We start from the raw sequence: 15,708 nt of genomic DNA on the forward strand, positions 1-15,708 counted from the left end.
CTGCAAAGCTTGCATATTTGTGCTGGATCATTAACATATACCCTTGAGTCATCAGCTCTATTTAGTTGGCTGAGCAAGAACATGCTATAATGTTGGTCCTCTGTGAATCAGTGACAACATTCTATCTTCCGTTTAGATTAGGCCATGGAAATATTGCCTTGTATTTGCAGATTGCAAGATTTGTTTGCAGTCTTTAATTTCTTTTTATTTTCTTAAAAATCATTTTCAGATCCATATAGACATTCCACGGACAAATCCCCTCATCCCTCTGTTCCAGCAACCATTAGTTCAAGAGGTGAGAAGTTTTTTCCCCGCCCTGCTAAGCCATTTAACTCTTGATGTTGGTGACCAAGGATGCTTACTGAAATTTTTGTTTTGCCCGATTATTACTGATTTTCTGAGAACTGTTACCCAGTGGCAACCAGTTTAAGATGTGTGAACTTCAACTTCTAGCTGGCTGGGGAATTCTGGGAATTGAAGTCCAATATCATAAACTTGCTGAAGTCAAGAAACAGTGTTCTAGGGTTAACTGCCTTGTACTATTCAAGGGCATTTCTGACAGATTTTTTCTTTAAATCACGCTTTTAAGTATTTTCTTTCTACTCTAAAAGTTAGGTGGCTATGTAGTATATGCTGCATTTCCAAAATGCAATATAAATGAATCATGCAGGCACACTTATTTTTGCAGGAATATTTTATCAATATTCTACTTAAGCGCACCATTTGGGAAATGCAAAAATCATTATGAAATTTTAAAAGAATGCACATTGCCACCAGATAAATAATTCCCTATCTCTTTCTTCTTAGAAATATGTATTAATATAGGTGTATGATAGGATAATGTTGCATTCTGTTTCCTTTTATTTTACCAGCCATTGCTGTGGGGATAAAGAAATTTGTAACACAATGGCATTGCATTATATATGATATATTACTAGATGTTGCAGGCAAATCAAGAGGAAGAACTAGACAGGACTAACATTTCAATCTGCAGCCCAATAGCTTCAATACTGTATAATTATGAACTTTTCATAAGAATCCATATATTCAAATATTGCATGAAATTACAAACTTTCAACAGAAAAAGATGCAACTTCTCCATATTTTTAATTTTTTTTTAGAATGCACTAGATAGGATAAAGTGTTTTTCCTATACACAGTTATATTTAGTTAGTTGCAAGGGTACAATGTTCTGATATTATCTGTCTGTTTATAGCCCCCAATATCCTGCTATCTAAGGACTCCCAGAGTGGCTTACAAATCAAAAGAAGAAAAATATGACAATATTAGAAGAATAGACAGTATTCTAAAATCAAAGTAAGATTAGTAGAACAATAAGAACAGTACAGTTGGAAAGATTTTTTTTTTCTGATGAAGAAAAATTGACTATACAGTATGCCATTTTGAATACCTTTGAAGGAGAATTTAAAATCAAGGCGTGAAAACCAAGGGATTCATTTCTCCAGGCATTTTCAATCCTTCTTTCAGTAATAAGTACCCAGAATAAGTCTTCTGAGGATGCTACTAGTATCTAGGAAGTTACTATGAGTAAAAGGCAGGGGTCTGTGTGGGCTTTCTAGATGCTCTCTAGTGATAAGGCTCTGTAGAAGTTAAGCCAGTATTTTTAGAAACTCTTCAACAGAAAGTAGTGACTTCATGAAGGGATAATCTCTGATTTTTAAGTGTCCTCTCAAATGTATATCACCAGCAAAACTGCATTAAGTCCATATTGTAGCAATGAGGTGACTTGCCTACGAACATAAACTGTTTTAGTAGAGTTTTAAATGGCAGACCTCTAGCTAGATTAATTGAATTCCAAATATTAGTAACGAAACATGTTTTAAGGTATAAATTATTTTAGCTTTGGCCAATCTGATTCTGCTGATTATTTACTGATGCCTACAAATCATGCTTTTTCAGTCAAGCTTAAGTGATCTTAATCCATTCCTAGCTCTTGTGTATAGAAGAGATGAGGTTTTCTATATTTAGGAGTCAGCATTGATTGGGTTTGGGAATTTATGATTACTAATGCAAGGTATGTCTAAAACCATAATAGATTGATTCAGTTCTTCAGGTTTATGAAGCATAAATAAATACCTAACAAGGTCCTGTGCTGTTGGCCTTGAAATGAATAGGCACATTGTCATGGCTTGTTTTCTGGTGTATGTCCCTTTTCTCCTTGTAGCAGACAATGGCCTGTGCATACTGTTTAAAAGCTTTGATCAGCTTAAGAGCTAGAATACTTAACCATTAATATAAGTGGTAGTGCTGCAAAACAAATGGCCATGTTCAAAGTATGATTAATGAGAGCTATCTGTCACAATTATGTTAAATGCCATTGCTGACTATCCTGAAAGTTATAAAATAACCTGTGCAGACTCTTGAAAGGAAAACTGGTCACGGAATTTATACCAAGGGCACCGAGATATTGCTTATATTGTTCTGCTACAACAAGTTTCCTACAAGTAGCAATAAATACCTCCATCAAGATTTTATATTCTCAAAACAACAGACTTCAGATGCTTGTCTACTAACTTCAGTCATTGTGGATGCAAATGTAACAGAGAAGCTATTCATTTATTATTAATGTTTCATGAAGTGTGAACAACATATATTCTGGAGAATGTCAGTTCTCTCAATTACAGAAATCACCATGAGGACTTGAAGCATGCTGGGGTTAATGTTTCTAAATCTGGTGTGCAACTGGAAAACCTATCAGGGGCCTCAAGCCTGAGCCCTATTCTTATATTTGAAGGAAACAAGAGAATCTAGACCACCTCTGTCAAGGAGCTGCAATGTATGGTCTGTCAGACCTTGCTGATTCTGCAGAAGTGATTTATTTAACTTGACAGTGTGTTTTGGAGCTGCTGTGTATGTATTAGCAGTAGCCTCATCCTAAGGTTCATGAATTTCGGACATACCAGATAGTTGTGAGAAGGCCTTTTGTTGCCTATATTCATCCATAAACAAGAAACCTCATTGCAGAAAACGAGGAACTTTTAACAGTAGATATAAGAGCATCTGCTAAATATGTGATAGTGACTTTGGAAAGACTCTTACATAACAGAGGTAGGAGACATGTTGGACTAGAACAACAGGAAACTGCCTTAATCCACATCAGAATACTTGTGAATTTAGCCCAACATTTTGTATTCTCCGGGATTTCCAGAAGTGCTTTTTAAAAAAATCTTTTGTTATCTTGCTCTTTTGAACTAGGCGTAACATTTATTAAACTTGTCATGAAACTGCTGACCCCCAAACACCTGTTTGAAAGATCCTCAATTTACAACCATTTGCTTAATGATAGTTCACATTAATGACAGTACTGCCAACCTGGTGCCTTTTGTTCCCTTTGATGAAATATTTGAACAAATAAACAGGCATTCGGCTTAATTATAAGGCCAGTATTTTTCCCCCCTCGTTTTAAAAAGAAGCAACTTTGATTTTGTAAAGAAAGGTTTAAAAAAGTTGAGAAGGTATCTGATCTTCCCCAGAACTTCCAATGGCTGCATATCTGGGTTGAAACAACCTCAGGGTTCCATCCATGAATATGTGTCCTTGGAGGAAGTGAAGCCAGGTAATCCCCAAACAGCATCTCTTTGCCTTTCAGCTTGTAACCCTCTAGGTGCTTAATCACATAGACAATGGAAAAGGATAGATAAACTCTTTTCAGAGCAGAATATTCATCTATGATAATTCTGAATTTCTGCTGGCTTCTGCACGTGGCATCCTAGGAGTCAGGTACACTGTATGCTGAATCTTCTTTTGCTGCTAAGAACCTCAACCCTGGCTATTTCTTTAGTCACTTTGCATTTCTAACTCTTACCACAACCTCTTCCTCCCCTGCACTTGTTCAGGCTTTCTCCTTCTTTCTCTTTCCTTGGGCATGGCTAACTCAAGCACCTGGCTTTCCTTCTTCCTCTCTAGATCTTTGAACGAATCCTGTTTATCTGGGCCATCCGACACCCTGCCAGCGGCTACGTGCAAGGGATTAATGACCTGGTCACTCCATTCTTTGTTGTGTTCCTCTCTGAATATGTTGGTAAGCGATGCTTGATGGCTGAAGTATATGATTAGCTCTTGCTGTTGAATACTCAGTTTGTCATCACTGAATCAACTTCATCATCCCTGAAATGCTTTTTCATTACAGTATATAAAGGTAGAGCTGCAAATTGATTCACCATCATCTCTCTCCCGGATTAACTTTTGTCAATCATGTCTTAAATCTGACAGAAAAAGTTTTTTTTCCCCCGGAGTGGTGGTGGTGGTGAGAAGCAGGCTATTGTCTAGCTGTGATTGTCAGTAAGGTAAAACAAGTCATTAGTGAGAAAAACTCCACATAGAGTAATGACTGTGGTAGTGTCAGACTTACATTGTTTGCCAAAGATAACAGCATTTTGCAATCAAGATGTATTATGCAAATGTCAATTTTTATCAGGTACTAGGAGGGCTCTGCTTCCGAATTGTTTAGAAAGGTGTAGAATGGCACTACCCCTTATTACAATTTTGTATCTTGTAGGATACATGGAGATAATTCCACCTTCCTTTTAGAATAATCTGGAATGCTTAATGAATTAAAGATCTAGTCATGGAACAGATTCTTTTACATTAAAGCAGTGCTTCTAATTGAAGTCCACCTCTTTTACCCTGTACAGTGAAAACAAAAATACCCATCAGCAGTCAATACTGAACAAGTAGCATATTCTATCAGTTTTAATAATATTGACATGCAGAAAAAATGGCTTCAAGAACAGAATTTAGGAACAATATTTAGGAAAGGAAAGAGCTTTTCAGAGAAACTACATAACACATAATAACAGCAATGCATTTTTGATTTAGATCAAAAAGCACAGGAAATGAAGAACTAATAATGCAGCCTTTATATGGGTCAAATTATATACGCAGAGAATTACTAGTTTAAAAGCTGATTTAAAGAAATCTGATTGGTTTTGTGTTGGCTCAGAATCAAAGCAGCATCAGATATACCTAGTACCTGAGAACTCTACAAGGAATACCAAAGTTGTAGGCTAGATACGGAAGGGTCAAAAAAACTTCTCTGATGATGACAGTGCCGGACTGATGCTATCACAAACATTTACATGATCTGTAAGATTTATTTTGTTAAAAAATAATGAAAGAATAAAATCACGTTCTGCAAATCCTCCTGCCGTTGATCAAACTTATTTATACAGATAATTCATACACTAGTCATTTGCTTAATTGGCAATTGACCTGCATTGATAGTCTTCCTAAATTATTTTTTTACTATGTATCAAAGATTAGTAATCCAATTTCTGCAATTTCCTGGAGAATGGAATAACTCATGTATTTTGTGCATGTTGAATAAATGACTGGAAACAATGAAATCTGATAAGAGATGTATTTTGAATATTGATGATTATTTGAGATTATGTCTTAAATATATACAGTAGGTGTCCTCTCCTAATTATAAATGAGATAAAATAGAACTTGTGAAAATAATGGTTAGTAAGGGATGGCATGGAAATTGAATATTCAGCTCCCTTGGTTATTGGTATATTGTGCCTTATCATGTTTTTATTTTTCTAAGCCTGGAAATGTGGTCATTTAATTTTTTGATTTTCATGACATGCTCCTACTTGCTATTCTAAGCATGTATCTAATGATGTGACCCTTCATGTTCTAAATATGGTTGATGAGGAACTTTCCGTGCAGCATGGCTGCTGCTTCATTTATACGCGTGAGCTTCATGGCTGGCTACTATGGGGGCGGGAGCTAACTAGGTCTTTGGTCTGTTCTAGGAAGACTTTATGTCAGTTACTGTTCTTAACAGTCTTATCAGTAGAACTTGTAAGATAATGCTCCATTTGAATTTCATTTAATGAAATTATTAATTCTTCTTAAGAATCATTCAAAATATTCTATGTGGCATTTAATGATAAAACAATAAATTTATCAATATCAATTACTGCCAACTTTTTTCCCAATCAATTTTCAGTGGCCCTCCATGGGAAAAAAAATAGAATGATTAACTTGCATATTATTATAAAACACTTCTGACTGATGGTAAAAGTAGGCCTCACTATGAGGAGGGTAGCCCAAGAATAGTGCTTTTACTAAAAAGGCCATTACCTGGTTATTTTGCTGGGCAGACAATTTAATTATTCCTTGCTTATAATAATGTAGCTTCTCGTGAGATGTGTAGCTTCAGAATCTGGAACTCACTGAGGCCTTTCCGCTATTTCTTTCTTCAGTGGACTTCCTTGAGTAGCTGCCCATCAACTGTGCTTTGAACTGTTTCTGGTATATCTACCCTTTATGTAGCTTATACTCCAGTGGCTGAATCAGCAAACCAGCAAGCACTCTCATGACATTTGTGTAGGAAAATCACTGCTTTATTTGGAGATAGGCATTCTTAATTAGTTATCTCCAATAAAAATAAACTGGTTCTGACACTTGTACCTCTCAACATTGTATTTGCTGGATTCTTGCCTTATCCTTGTGTGGTGATGAATACCCTTGGCACATGAGGTCACTGCTGCTCATTAATCCTTCTTTAGTAGAGATAAGGTTCCTGACACCCTCATTTTAGATCAATTTGAGAAGTCTACCAAAGATTAGCTCTTTGATATATATGTCAGATCATTTGTTTGGTTTTGAGAGAGGTCTATATTTGTTCATGGTCATTCAGTGAATTAAGTTACAGATAACAGCCAAGGAGTTTACAAAGGATGTTATTTCTGAAATCATCCATTGGCACCAACGATTATCATACACACCATACCATACCATACCATACCATACCATACCATACCATACCATACCATACCATATATCATTTCTCTCTTTGTTTAAAAACTAACAAGTGAGCATGGCGGCTCTCATCAGGCCAAAATTGCTTTTGCTGAATCACCAGACAAATACCTGGCTAGTGAACAGGACCAAACTCTTTCTCCTCTTCTTGTATGTTGTTGCCTTTTTTTCAAATTGTTCACTGTTAGCCTGCTGCACAAAGGGAGTTGCCTTCATGAAGTTGCAGAGCCTGTGAGCATTTTGGGATCTGTGCCAGTATCAGATCCATATATGGTGTATCTGCTGCTCTCAACAGATCAGCGGATGTCATTGAACATTGCTGAGCATTGCTTGTTTCAGCCAGTGCTGTCTGGCAGAATGGCTTATGGGGGTTATAACAGCTACAACTATAGTAAAATTTTAGTGTCCCAAAGGTGGTTATCAAAGCGGCAGAATTGTTGAATGCTCATTTGGAAGAGTTTTTATGGTTGACAAAATAAACATTTGGTAAGCATTCCATTTATTCTCTCACATGTGTTACCATTCCTAATACATTCAATAACCAGCTTTATTCAACTTCAACCAAACTTTTCAAGGCAAAAACAAGACAGAATTTGATATCATTTGGTAAAGATTTTTTTAAAACTTGTATTAATTAAACGCTGGAGCAATCTAGTTGATAGTAACCATGTTACCTTCATGTGAAACTTCATGTGATTTGAATAAACTATATTGACTGGGAGATAGAGTATTATATCTATAGCAGCTATGTTGTATTAGCCAAAGCCTGTAGTACAGTGGACTAAAGCACTGTTATTAACATCTGCTGCTTGCAATTACTACAAGTTCAAATCTCACCAGGCTCAAGGTTGACTCAGCCTTCCATCCTTTCAAAGGTAGGTGAAATGAGGACCCAGATTGTGGGGCCAATAAGCTGACTTTGTATAAATATACAAAAGTATGAAGGCTATTGCTTAACGCATTGTAAGCCGCCCTCAGTCTCCGGAGAAGGACGGCATATAAATTAAAGCAAAAAAAAAAAAAAAAGCCAAAACAACCACATTATACCTTTAAAAAGAGCAATGGCATAATATATAAAAAGAAAACAGGAACCAAATAACAACTAACTAAACCAGATATAACTGAAGTATAAACTGAAACAAAAAAATCCATAGGGAAAAAAAAGGTAATGTTATTAACAATAATGATTACATCTGTATGCTGCTCCTGACATTCCATCAGTGCAATAAAGTAGGGAAAGTATTGTGTTTCCCCAAAAATAAGACCCTGACTTACATTTTTTTTGAACCCTGAAATAAGCGCTTGGCCTTATTGCCATGTGCTCAAAAGTCCGATTGGCCTTATTGTCAGGGGATGTCTTATTTTGGGGGGGGGGACAGGGTAAAAAAGTAAGGATTTCCCCTTTTTCATGATGTCTTGAACTTTTTCTTGTCCCCATGCTCAGTTAGGTTCCCTTTTGAATATCAATTTTAATTGAAGTAGAAGGTGATCTAACCACAACAGCGGGCTAGATATAATGCTCACTAGATTCAGATCACCACAAAACTGCCGTCAAGCAAAGGAAAGTCTGACATATGTCCACTAATGTGTTTTGAGATTATTGGAACAAACCCATGGTTGTCATGGAGTATATACACCGCATGGCTTTCCCTGACCCATCTTCCAGGCTGTGAGATTGAACTCCCCTGAACACCATCAAGTGGAGAAACTTCGATGCCAGCCCTCGATTGAGAGACTCAGATAGGGATCCAGGCAGGCAGAGAGTGCCTGGTTTGTCAAAAGGATAGTTAGTTATATATTGCACTTCCAACATAAAGAATTGGAAAGCCAGCCTATATTATACTTGGATGAATAGTATTTTTTACAATCCAACCATAATAACTTATTAAATGAGGATATTCCAATTTATTCCAAATTATCCACAAGTTTGCCAAATCTTCATACAACTCTTTAGTTGTGAATAAAAATAAAATTCAAAGCATCTTATTTGCTGTATAGTTTTCAGTAATTCATTGAGAATCTGCTCACTGTTACCCACAGTGAGATGAGAGAGTATAGAGGCCTGCAGGCACTGTTTGTCTGTTGCTGTACCTGCTGTCTGGGATACCAACTGAATTGTAACTAAAAACACTAGCTTTACAATTGTGTTCATAATGGTTTTTTTTTTTTAATCCTTCCATTACAGGAAGCAATAAGGTCAAAATACATACACAATGGTATACTTGAAAATGAAGAGCATTAAAACCTCAGTCTTCAAATAAAAGTCATAATTTTGATACGGAAAATCAAAGTCTGATCATTCCATAAAAACATCCTTTTAAAAAAAAGGTAAATGTTTCCCCCATCCAGCCATGACCAATTCTAGGGGGCGGTGCTCATCTCTGTTTCCTAGCTGAGAGCCAGCATTGTCCGAAGATGCTTCCATGGTCATTCAGCTAGCATGACTATACACCCAAGCACATGGAATTCTGTAACCTTCCCAATGAAGTGATACCTATTTATCTACTCGCATTTGCATGCTTTTGAACTGCTAGGTTAGGGCAAGAACGGGAGCTCACCCCATCATGCAGTACTTGGGACTCAAACTGCCGAACTTCAGTCAACATGCTCAGCATCTTAACTGCTCAGCCACTGCGCCCCTTAATATTTCACAACTTCTTGAAAGTACTTTACAACTATTAATGTAGGAGTCCCTCCAAGAATATGTAAACCTTGCAATAGAGCTTCCCATGAATTATAATCACCTGATTCCAGTTCCTCTCCATTCCGTTGTAGTGTTCTATTGATTGAAGATATAGATGACAGTAAATATAGTTTCTAAATCTTACATTGATTCAGTTGCTGGGGAACATGTAGATTTGGAAATTGCCTGTTATTCAATATTTCTGTTCTCGTTCCTTTCAGAAGATTAAACTGACTTATATTTGCAAGGTCAAGCGCCAGGATCTGTCTCCTGTGGAAAGTTCTCCTTTTAGAACTAATGGCCATGTTTGGGATTTTCTGTTCATAGATGCCATACTAAATCACAACAAAGGGAGACTAGTGTTATTTCACAGAATTGCTGTCCTAGTGAGCAACAACCAGTCTTAAACTATCCCATTCTACAGTAGAAAAACTTGACCTGTTAAAAATCAAGTCACATTATAATCTATGAGGCAAGTTGGAGTCTTGAGTTTCATTTTTAAAAAAGATACCTTTGAAATCACAAACTTCTGTTCACATGTGCATCCACATACCCGCACAAATTATTATCAAGTCTGTTCATTCCTTTAATCCCAATCCGTATATGATGTCCAGAGAATACTCATGAGTACAGTCAACTGTTAATCAAGCCATGTTGTTTATTTTTTAGCTGGCAGCAGAGTCACCCTCACCAGCTTAAAGTCTGCTGTTTGGGGGAATACTTATTTTCATTTTCTTCAGTCCTGAATGGTATTCCCTTTTTGCCAGGAGAAGGCAGATGAGGTTTCATTACGGTCAATAGCTGTTTCCTTGTTGCTTGGACAAACAGTAGATATCTGTATTTAGTGTGGTTAGGATTTTTTCAAGCCCCTTTACAATCTGCACCAATCGTGGTGGCGCAGTGGTCAGAATGCAGTACTGCAGGCTACTTCTGCTGACTGCCGGCTGCCAGGATTTCAGCAGTTCGATTCTCACTGGCTCAAGGTTGATTCAGCATTCCATCCTTCCGAGGTCTGTAAAATGAGAACCCAGTTTGTTGGGGGCAATATGCTGAGCTTGTAAACTGCTTAGAGAAGACTGTAAGGCAATGTGAAACAGAATATAAATCTATGTGCTATTGCTGTTGCTATCTACAATCTTTTCCAGAAGGAGTTACTAGATGGGACTTGGACTGGATCATAAAACTGCTCTGACATTGACTCAGTTAAATATGCTATTTGAACTGAGCCACATTTTTCTCATATATAAATCTCAGCTCCCTACTTCATGTACACACGGGATGAGTGCATCAGATACATATTTCTTCTACCTTCTTCACTCCAGTCTGGATCCCCACTGTGCTATCACCCTGTCAGTCTCTGTTACATCCCTGCATCACCTAAAATGATACATTATAATGGTTATGAAGAACCCACTCTTCCGTAAATAATTTTATGGGTAATCAGGTTGGGCCACAAGGTGGATGCTTTGAGCCCACATATAGAAGTAAAACTAGTGGGATGAAACCCAACATTTCATTTTTCAGTGCATTCAGCCTCCAAATTTAAACAAAAATTAAATTTTAAACAAATAGTAAAGGTAGGGAACCTTGGTGACTTCACTGCAGGCAACTTGTAGTAATCACATTGTCAAGACGACACTCTCTGCTGCTGGCATACACAGTAAATATCCATACTTAGAAAGTAATTTGTCTTCCTCTGCGATTGTCTCAGTTTCAATATGATCGTTTCAGTTTTATTTCATCACTTCTGTGCTGAAATAAAAGATAAGGAAGCTCCCAAAAGTCCATTCCTTCAAAACATCCATAGCTTTTTTTTCATGCTGTCATTGTATAAATGGATGGTTTCCCAGTAAGGTGGGAAAAAGTACATCTCTTTTTTTGACAGGATCCTACATATTTTAGACAGTGTCTGCAGGCAGAAAGATGAGCTGGCCTCTAGTCCTGCTGTAAATTAACTCCATTTGCTGGTTAGCAATCTCCAAGCTTCTTGGTTGAATGCCGTCTAGAGATCTTTGCTGTACCCAGCAGCCACATGCATAGCGAGCCACTGTTGTGCGTACTAATCTTCTCCTATCCTAGTTCGGTGGTGCCTTGAGCTGCAGTGTCAATCATAGCCACATTAGACTCTTCTTCATGCCAGCTTCAAGTGGCTGCTGCAAAACTGTTGGCTGCTTTTCAGTTCTTGTCAGTGCCATATGTTGGATATCCAGGTTTTTTTATGCGGGTTCTGTCTAAGGCTCTTGCAGAACAGATGTTTGTGTTGAGCAATACACTCAAGAGGATTTTCTGAAGCTCTCTTCTTCTTTTGCCATAAACCCATACCTCTAGTTTTCAGGGTTGCTTGTGATGTCGTAGCCATTGCTTCTCCTTTGGAAGAGGGAGAAGTATCTGATTGGGAGTGAGCTATATATGTTTGTCGCATTTTATCTGTCTTTCATATACAACCATTATGACTGCATTCATATTATTTCCCCAAACCATGTTTGTCATGTAACCATCACATACCTAAATGTTTCAGATATATGTGGATATCAAAACAGAAGGTATTTATAATCTAAAGGATTTGATAAGACAGAAAAAAAGAAATGAGATGGAATTGGAAAGCAAACAAATTCTAGCATCCATTCTTAAAATTGTATATTTAAAAATATGAATTTAAAAAAGTAACATCTGTTCTGGATAGTCTGCTCTGCCTTTAAGTTCACACACACACACACACACACACACACATACACACACACACACACACACGGTCTTACAGTCTTGATCTAGCAAAAGAAGTCCAAATGTGCTACACTTGGAAACAGTGATTTGTGAAGGAATCCCCAGATATCAGGCCATATTTTGATGATAATTGTAATTATAGTTATTATGGTGCCTAAACTTACCAAATCATTGAAAGGAAGGAACACATTTGTACAGGAATGTGCACAAAGCTAATATAAAGCTAATGACTGACGAGTTTTGTTTTTTAAAAAACGTGATTCTGGGTTTGAATATGGTTACTTTCAATGGATCCTTTCACAGAATTTGATTGTCTAAATGCAGCAAGTATTTTCGTTCAAGAAGTACAATAATATCTGGCTTACAAGCAGTCCTCCTTAGAATATAGAATAACAGAGTTAGAAGGGACCCTGGAGATCTTCTAGTGCAACCCCCTGCTCAAACAGGGGGTTTGAGCCTATACCACCGGTGTCAAACTCAAGGCCCATGGGCCAGATATAGCCCACAGGGTACTTAAATCTGGCCTGCGGGGCTGCTCTAGAAACAACAAAGGACTGGCCCATGGTGCCTCTGCCAGCAAAAACAGCTGGGGAGGCCCGCGGGTGGCTCCGTTTTCGCTAACAGAGGGTTGCAGGAGGCCGTTGCAGCCGAAAACGGAGCTCAGGAACCCATTTTTGCTGGCAGAGCGCTCGGGCCACCATAGGCACCCCCGACATGAGTGATGTTGAGCTGGCCATGCCCACCCTGGCCACACCCACCCCAGCCCCCTGGGGTCAAACACAACCCTGATGTTGCCCTCATTGAAATTGAGTTTGACACCCTTGCCCTATACCATTTCAGTCAAATGGTTGTCCAGTCTCTTTTTTAAAATGTCCATTGTTGGAGAATTCACAACTTCTGGAGGCAAGTTGTTCACTGATTTGTTTGTTCCTTGTTCCTTTTCCTATGTGTATAATACATGGCAGCCAAGCCCAAAATTTCAATACATAATATCCTGTTTTATGTGAATCAGGAAACTATGGATATTCATTTTGGATCAAGCCAAGGTTTTAAATTTCTAATCATCATATAACATTGCTTATTTTCAGGCAAATAACATGGTTTCCTTGCTTGGACAAAAATGAAAAACTTAGTGACTTCTTACATTAATTGCAGCTAAAGATAGTAAGATGAGTAACCAAAAGGCTTGTACATATCATAGTTGAATAAATCAAGTTTTAAATGTCCAAACTAAGCAACAGTTGTGTGTAAATTTATGGGTAAAGCCATTGCCTTAATTTTGGAAATGGTAGGAGTAGTGACACATCAGACCAGCTGGCATTTGGAAAATGTAGTGAGTGATCTTTTATCTGATGAAACAGAAATTACTTTGGTTTGATTTACATGTGGTGCAAATGCAACCTCAATTTGTAGCTGAGTTCACACATCAATTCAATCAGCGATGTGGCAAGTTATGTGAATCCAACTACTGCGAGTTTTTAAGCTGCTTTTTAACATGTTGTGCAAACCAATGTACTTGCTATTTATTTAATAAATAATGATTAAACAAATAATAGTATAGCATAATATAGGAACACATATATAGCAGCAAGTTTTGGGATCAAGTGCTTTTTCCTCCCCTTTTTTTGTTACCTGGATATAAAAGTTATTGTTTTTTGTTTATTGTTACATACTAAGTCAGCCAAATCATCAGAGCATCCAGCTGCCCTGGGTTTATACCACCAGGAGACCAGGGGAACCTGACATCTGTTAAATGTGATGGATAATTTAGAGTGGCTTACTGAGGCTGAAACTGTAGATGATGTTCCCTACTGGTTTACCAGATGAGAAGGATGATTGGGTTGGGGAAAAGATTGAACAACGATGCCAACTCTCCTCTCTATAATCCCTTAATAATTGCTTAGTTAACCATCAGAATAGCCAAATTATTTGTGAGATAAGAAGATAGTTTGCAATTCCCCACAGGTTATGCACACCAGTTGCCAAGATTTTTTTTGTTGTTGTTTTGTTATTATGACAATAACAAAGTATACAATTGCAGTCACTTAAATAAGGGCAGTGATGAACCTGAGGTGACTGGGCTAGAAAGGAGTTAATTTGGAAACAAACATTTTCTGTCCATTTCTTCTGCAGCCAGTTTGGGAAACGTTGGTGTGGAGGGGAGGGGAAATGAGATTTAAAAATGGATAAATTTTATTCAGACCTGAGAAAAACAGGAAAAAAACTGTCTTAAACTGAGAAGACCAGGAGTGTTAATACTTTGAAAAATATTACAGTTCTTTTAAAAAATATTATAAAGGCTCAGGAGCATTCAGATTAAGTATTGGAAAAAGAATGTTTTCAAGCCTGCACATGAAATAAGCATCCATGGCAAAGATGTTTTTTTTCTTCATAATATTAGCCTTAGTTAAGAATTTAAATGAAAAACTAAGTATTCTACAACCATTTTACTACAATTCAACCTCATTCCAAGGATCAAAAAGGTAAGAGTTTATGATTAGGATCTGGAAAAGTGATATGGTGGCATGACTTTTAAAAATATATATATGGGGAAAGGTGAAACAAAAATTATCACATTGTTCAAGGAAGGAAAGAAAGTTTAGATATCAGAATAAATGTAAATAGCAGTTATCTGTTGTCTACAGAGGCATATATCTCTCGGATCATTAACTCTGATAAACATCTGGAAAATGATTGATTTACAGAAGCAAAATACTTTTCAGAAACCTCCAGTCGCAAAACTATCTCAAGGTTTTGAACTAGCCTATTCGGATGATGTCACTGACCCAAGGCGCTTATGACCTTTAGATACTAAAGAAATTAAAATGCAGCCTTGTCAATAAAATCATTACCCTTCTCAATCTGTTTGGGAAGCCTGTTCATGAACAAAAATAATATTCTTCTTAGAGGAGAACCAGGGGTGTCAAACTCACATCGTCACGGCATCGTCATGTGACGTATCGGGACTTTTTTCCCCTTCACTAAACCGGGTGTGGGCATGGCCAGCACATGACGCATCCAGCCTGTGGGCCAGGAGTTTGACAATCCTGCCTTAGACTATTGTTGTAATTTGTAAAATAATATGAAAATATTTTACAGCTTCTTTTATAAGAAATTTACTAAAATCACTCTATTTTTGCAGACCAATGCTATCTTACATTTCGTTTAAATGGCTTTTCATTGTATCTGGAGAATTCTGGAACTCTATTCTTTTATTTTTTTAAAAAAAAATGTTGTACAATGTAATACTTAAAGTTAGTATTTGTCTTTTTATCCTTTTCAATAAAATTTAATTTTTCATCTCTGATGAGATTGGTCTGTCTCCCAAGAAGAGGCAACAAGACTGAAACATTTCATCATATTCTTCTAGACCAGTGTTTCTTAAAATGTGATGTTAGAACCCCTGGGAATCTCTCAAGACCCTTTCAGGGAGCCTCTTAAGACCTTTTCAGGGATCAAAATTATTTGCCAATCCATGCTGAAAAAATAAATTAATTAAATTAAAATCC

General features: G+C 37.2%; 1 protein-coding gene across 1 annotated transcript in view; it reads left to right on the forward strand.

Moving 5' to 3' along the window:
• TBC1D22B (TBC1 domain family member 22B) overlaps positions 1–15,708 on the forward strand; it is a 41,333-nt gene that overhangs the window by 13,971 nt on the left and 11,654 nt on the right. Inside the window, exons 7-8 of the mRNA XM_034414688.3 lie at positions 230–295; positions 3,928–4,042. Of these exons, the coding sequence (XP_034270579.1) occupies positions 230–295; positions 3,928–4,042 (181 nt within the window). The remainder of the gene's footprint in view (positions 1–229; positions 296–3,927; positions 4,043–15,708) is intronic.

Source organism: Pantherophis guttatus, chromosome 3 (genome assembly GCF_059756535.1).
Source record: "Pantherophis guttatus breed Tessera chromosome 3, ASM5975653v1, whole genome shotgun sequence".
NCBI lineage: Eukaryota > Metazoa > Chordata > Lepidosauria > Squamata > Colubridae > Pantherophis > Pantherophis guttatus.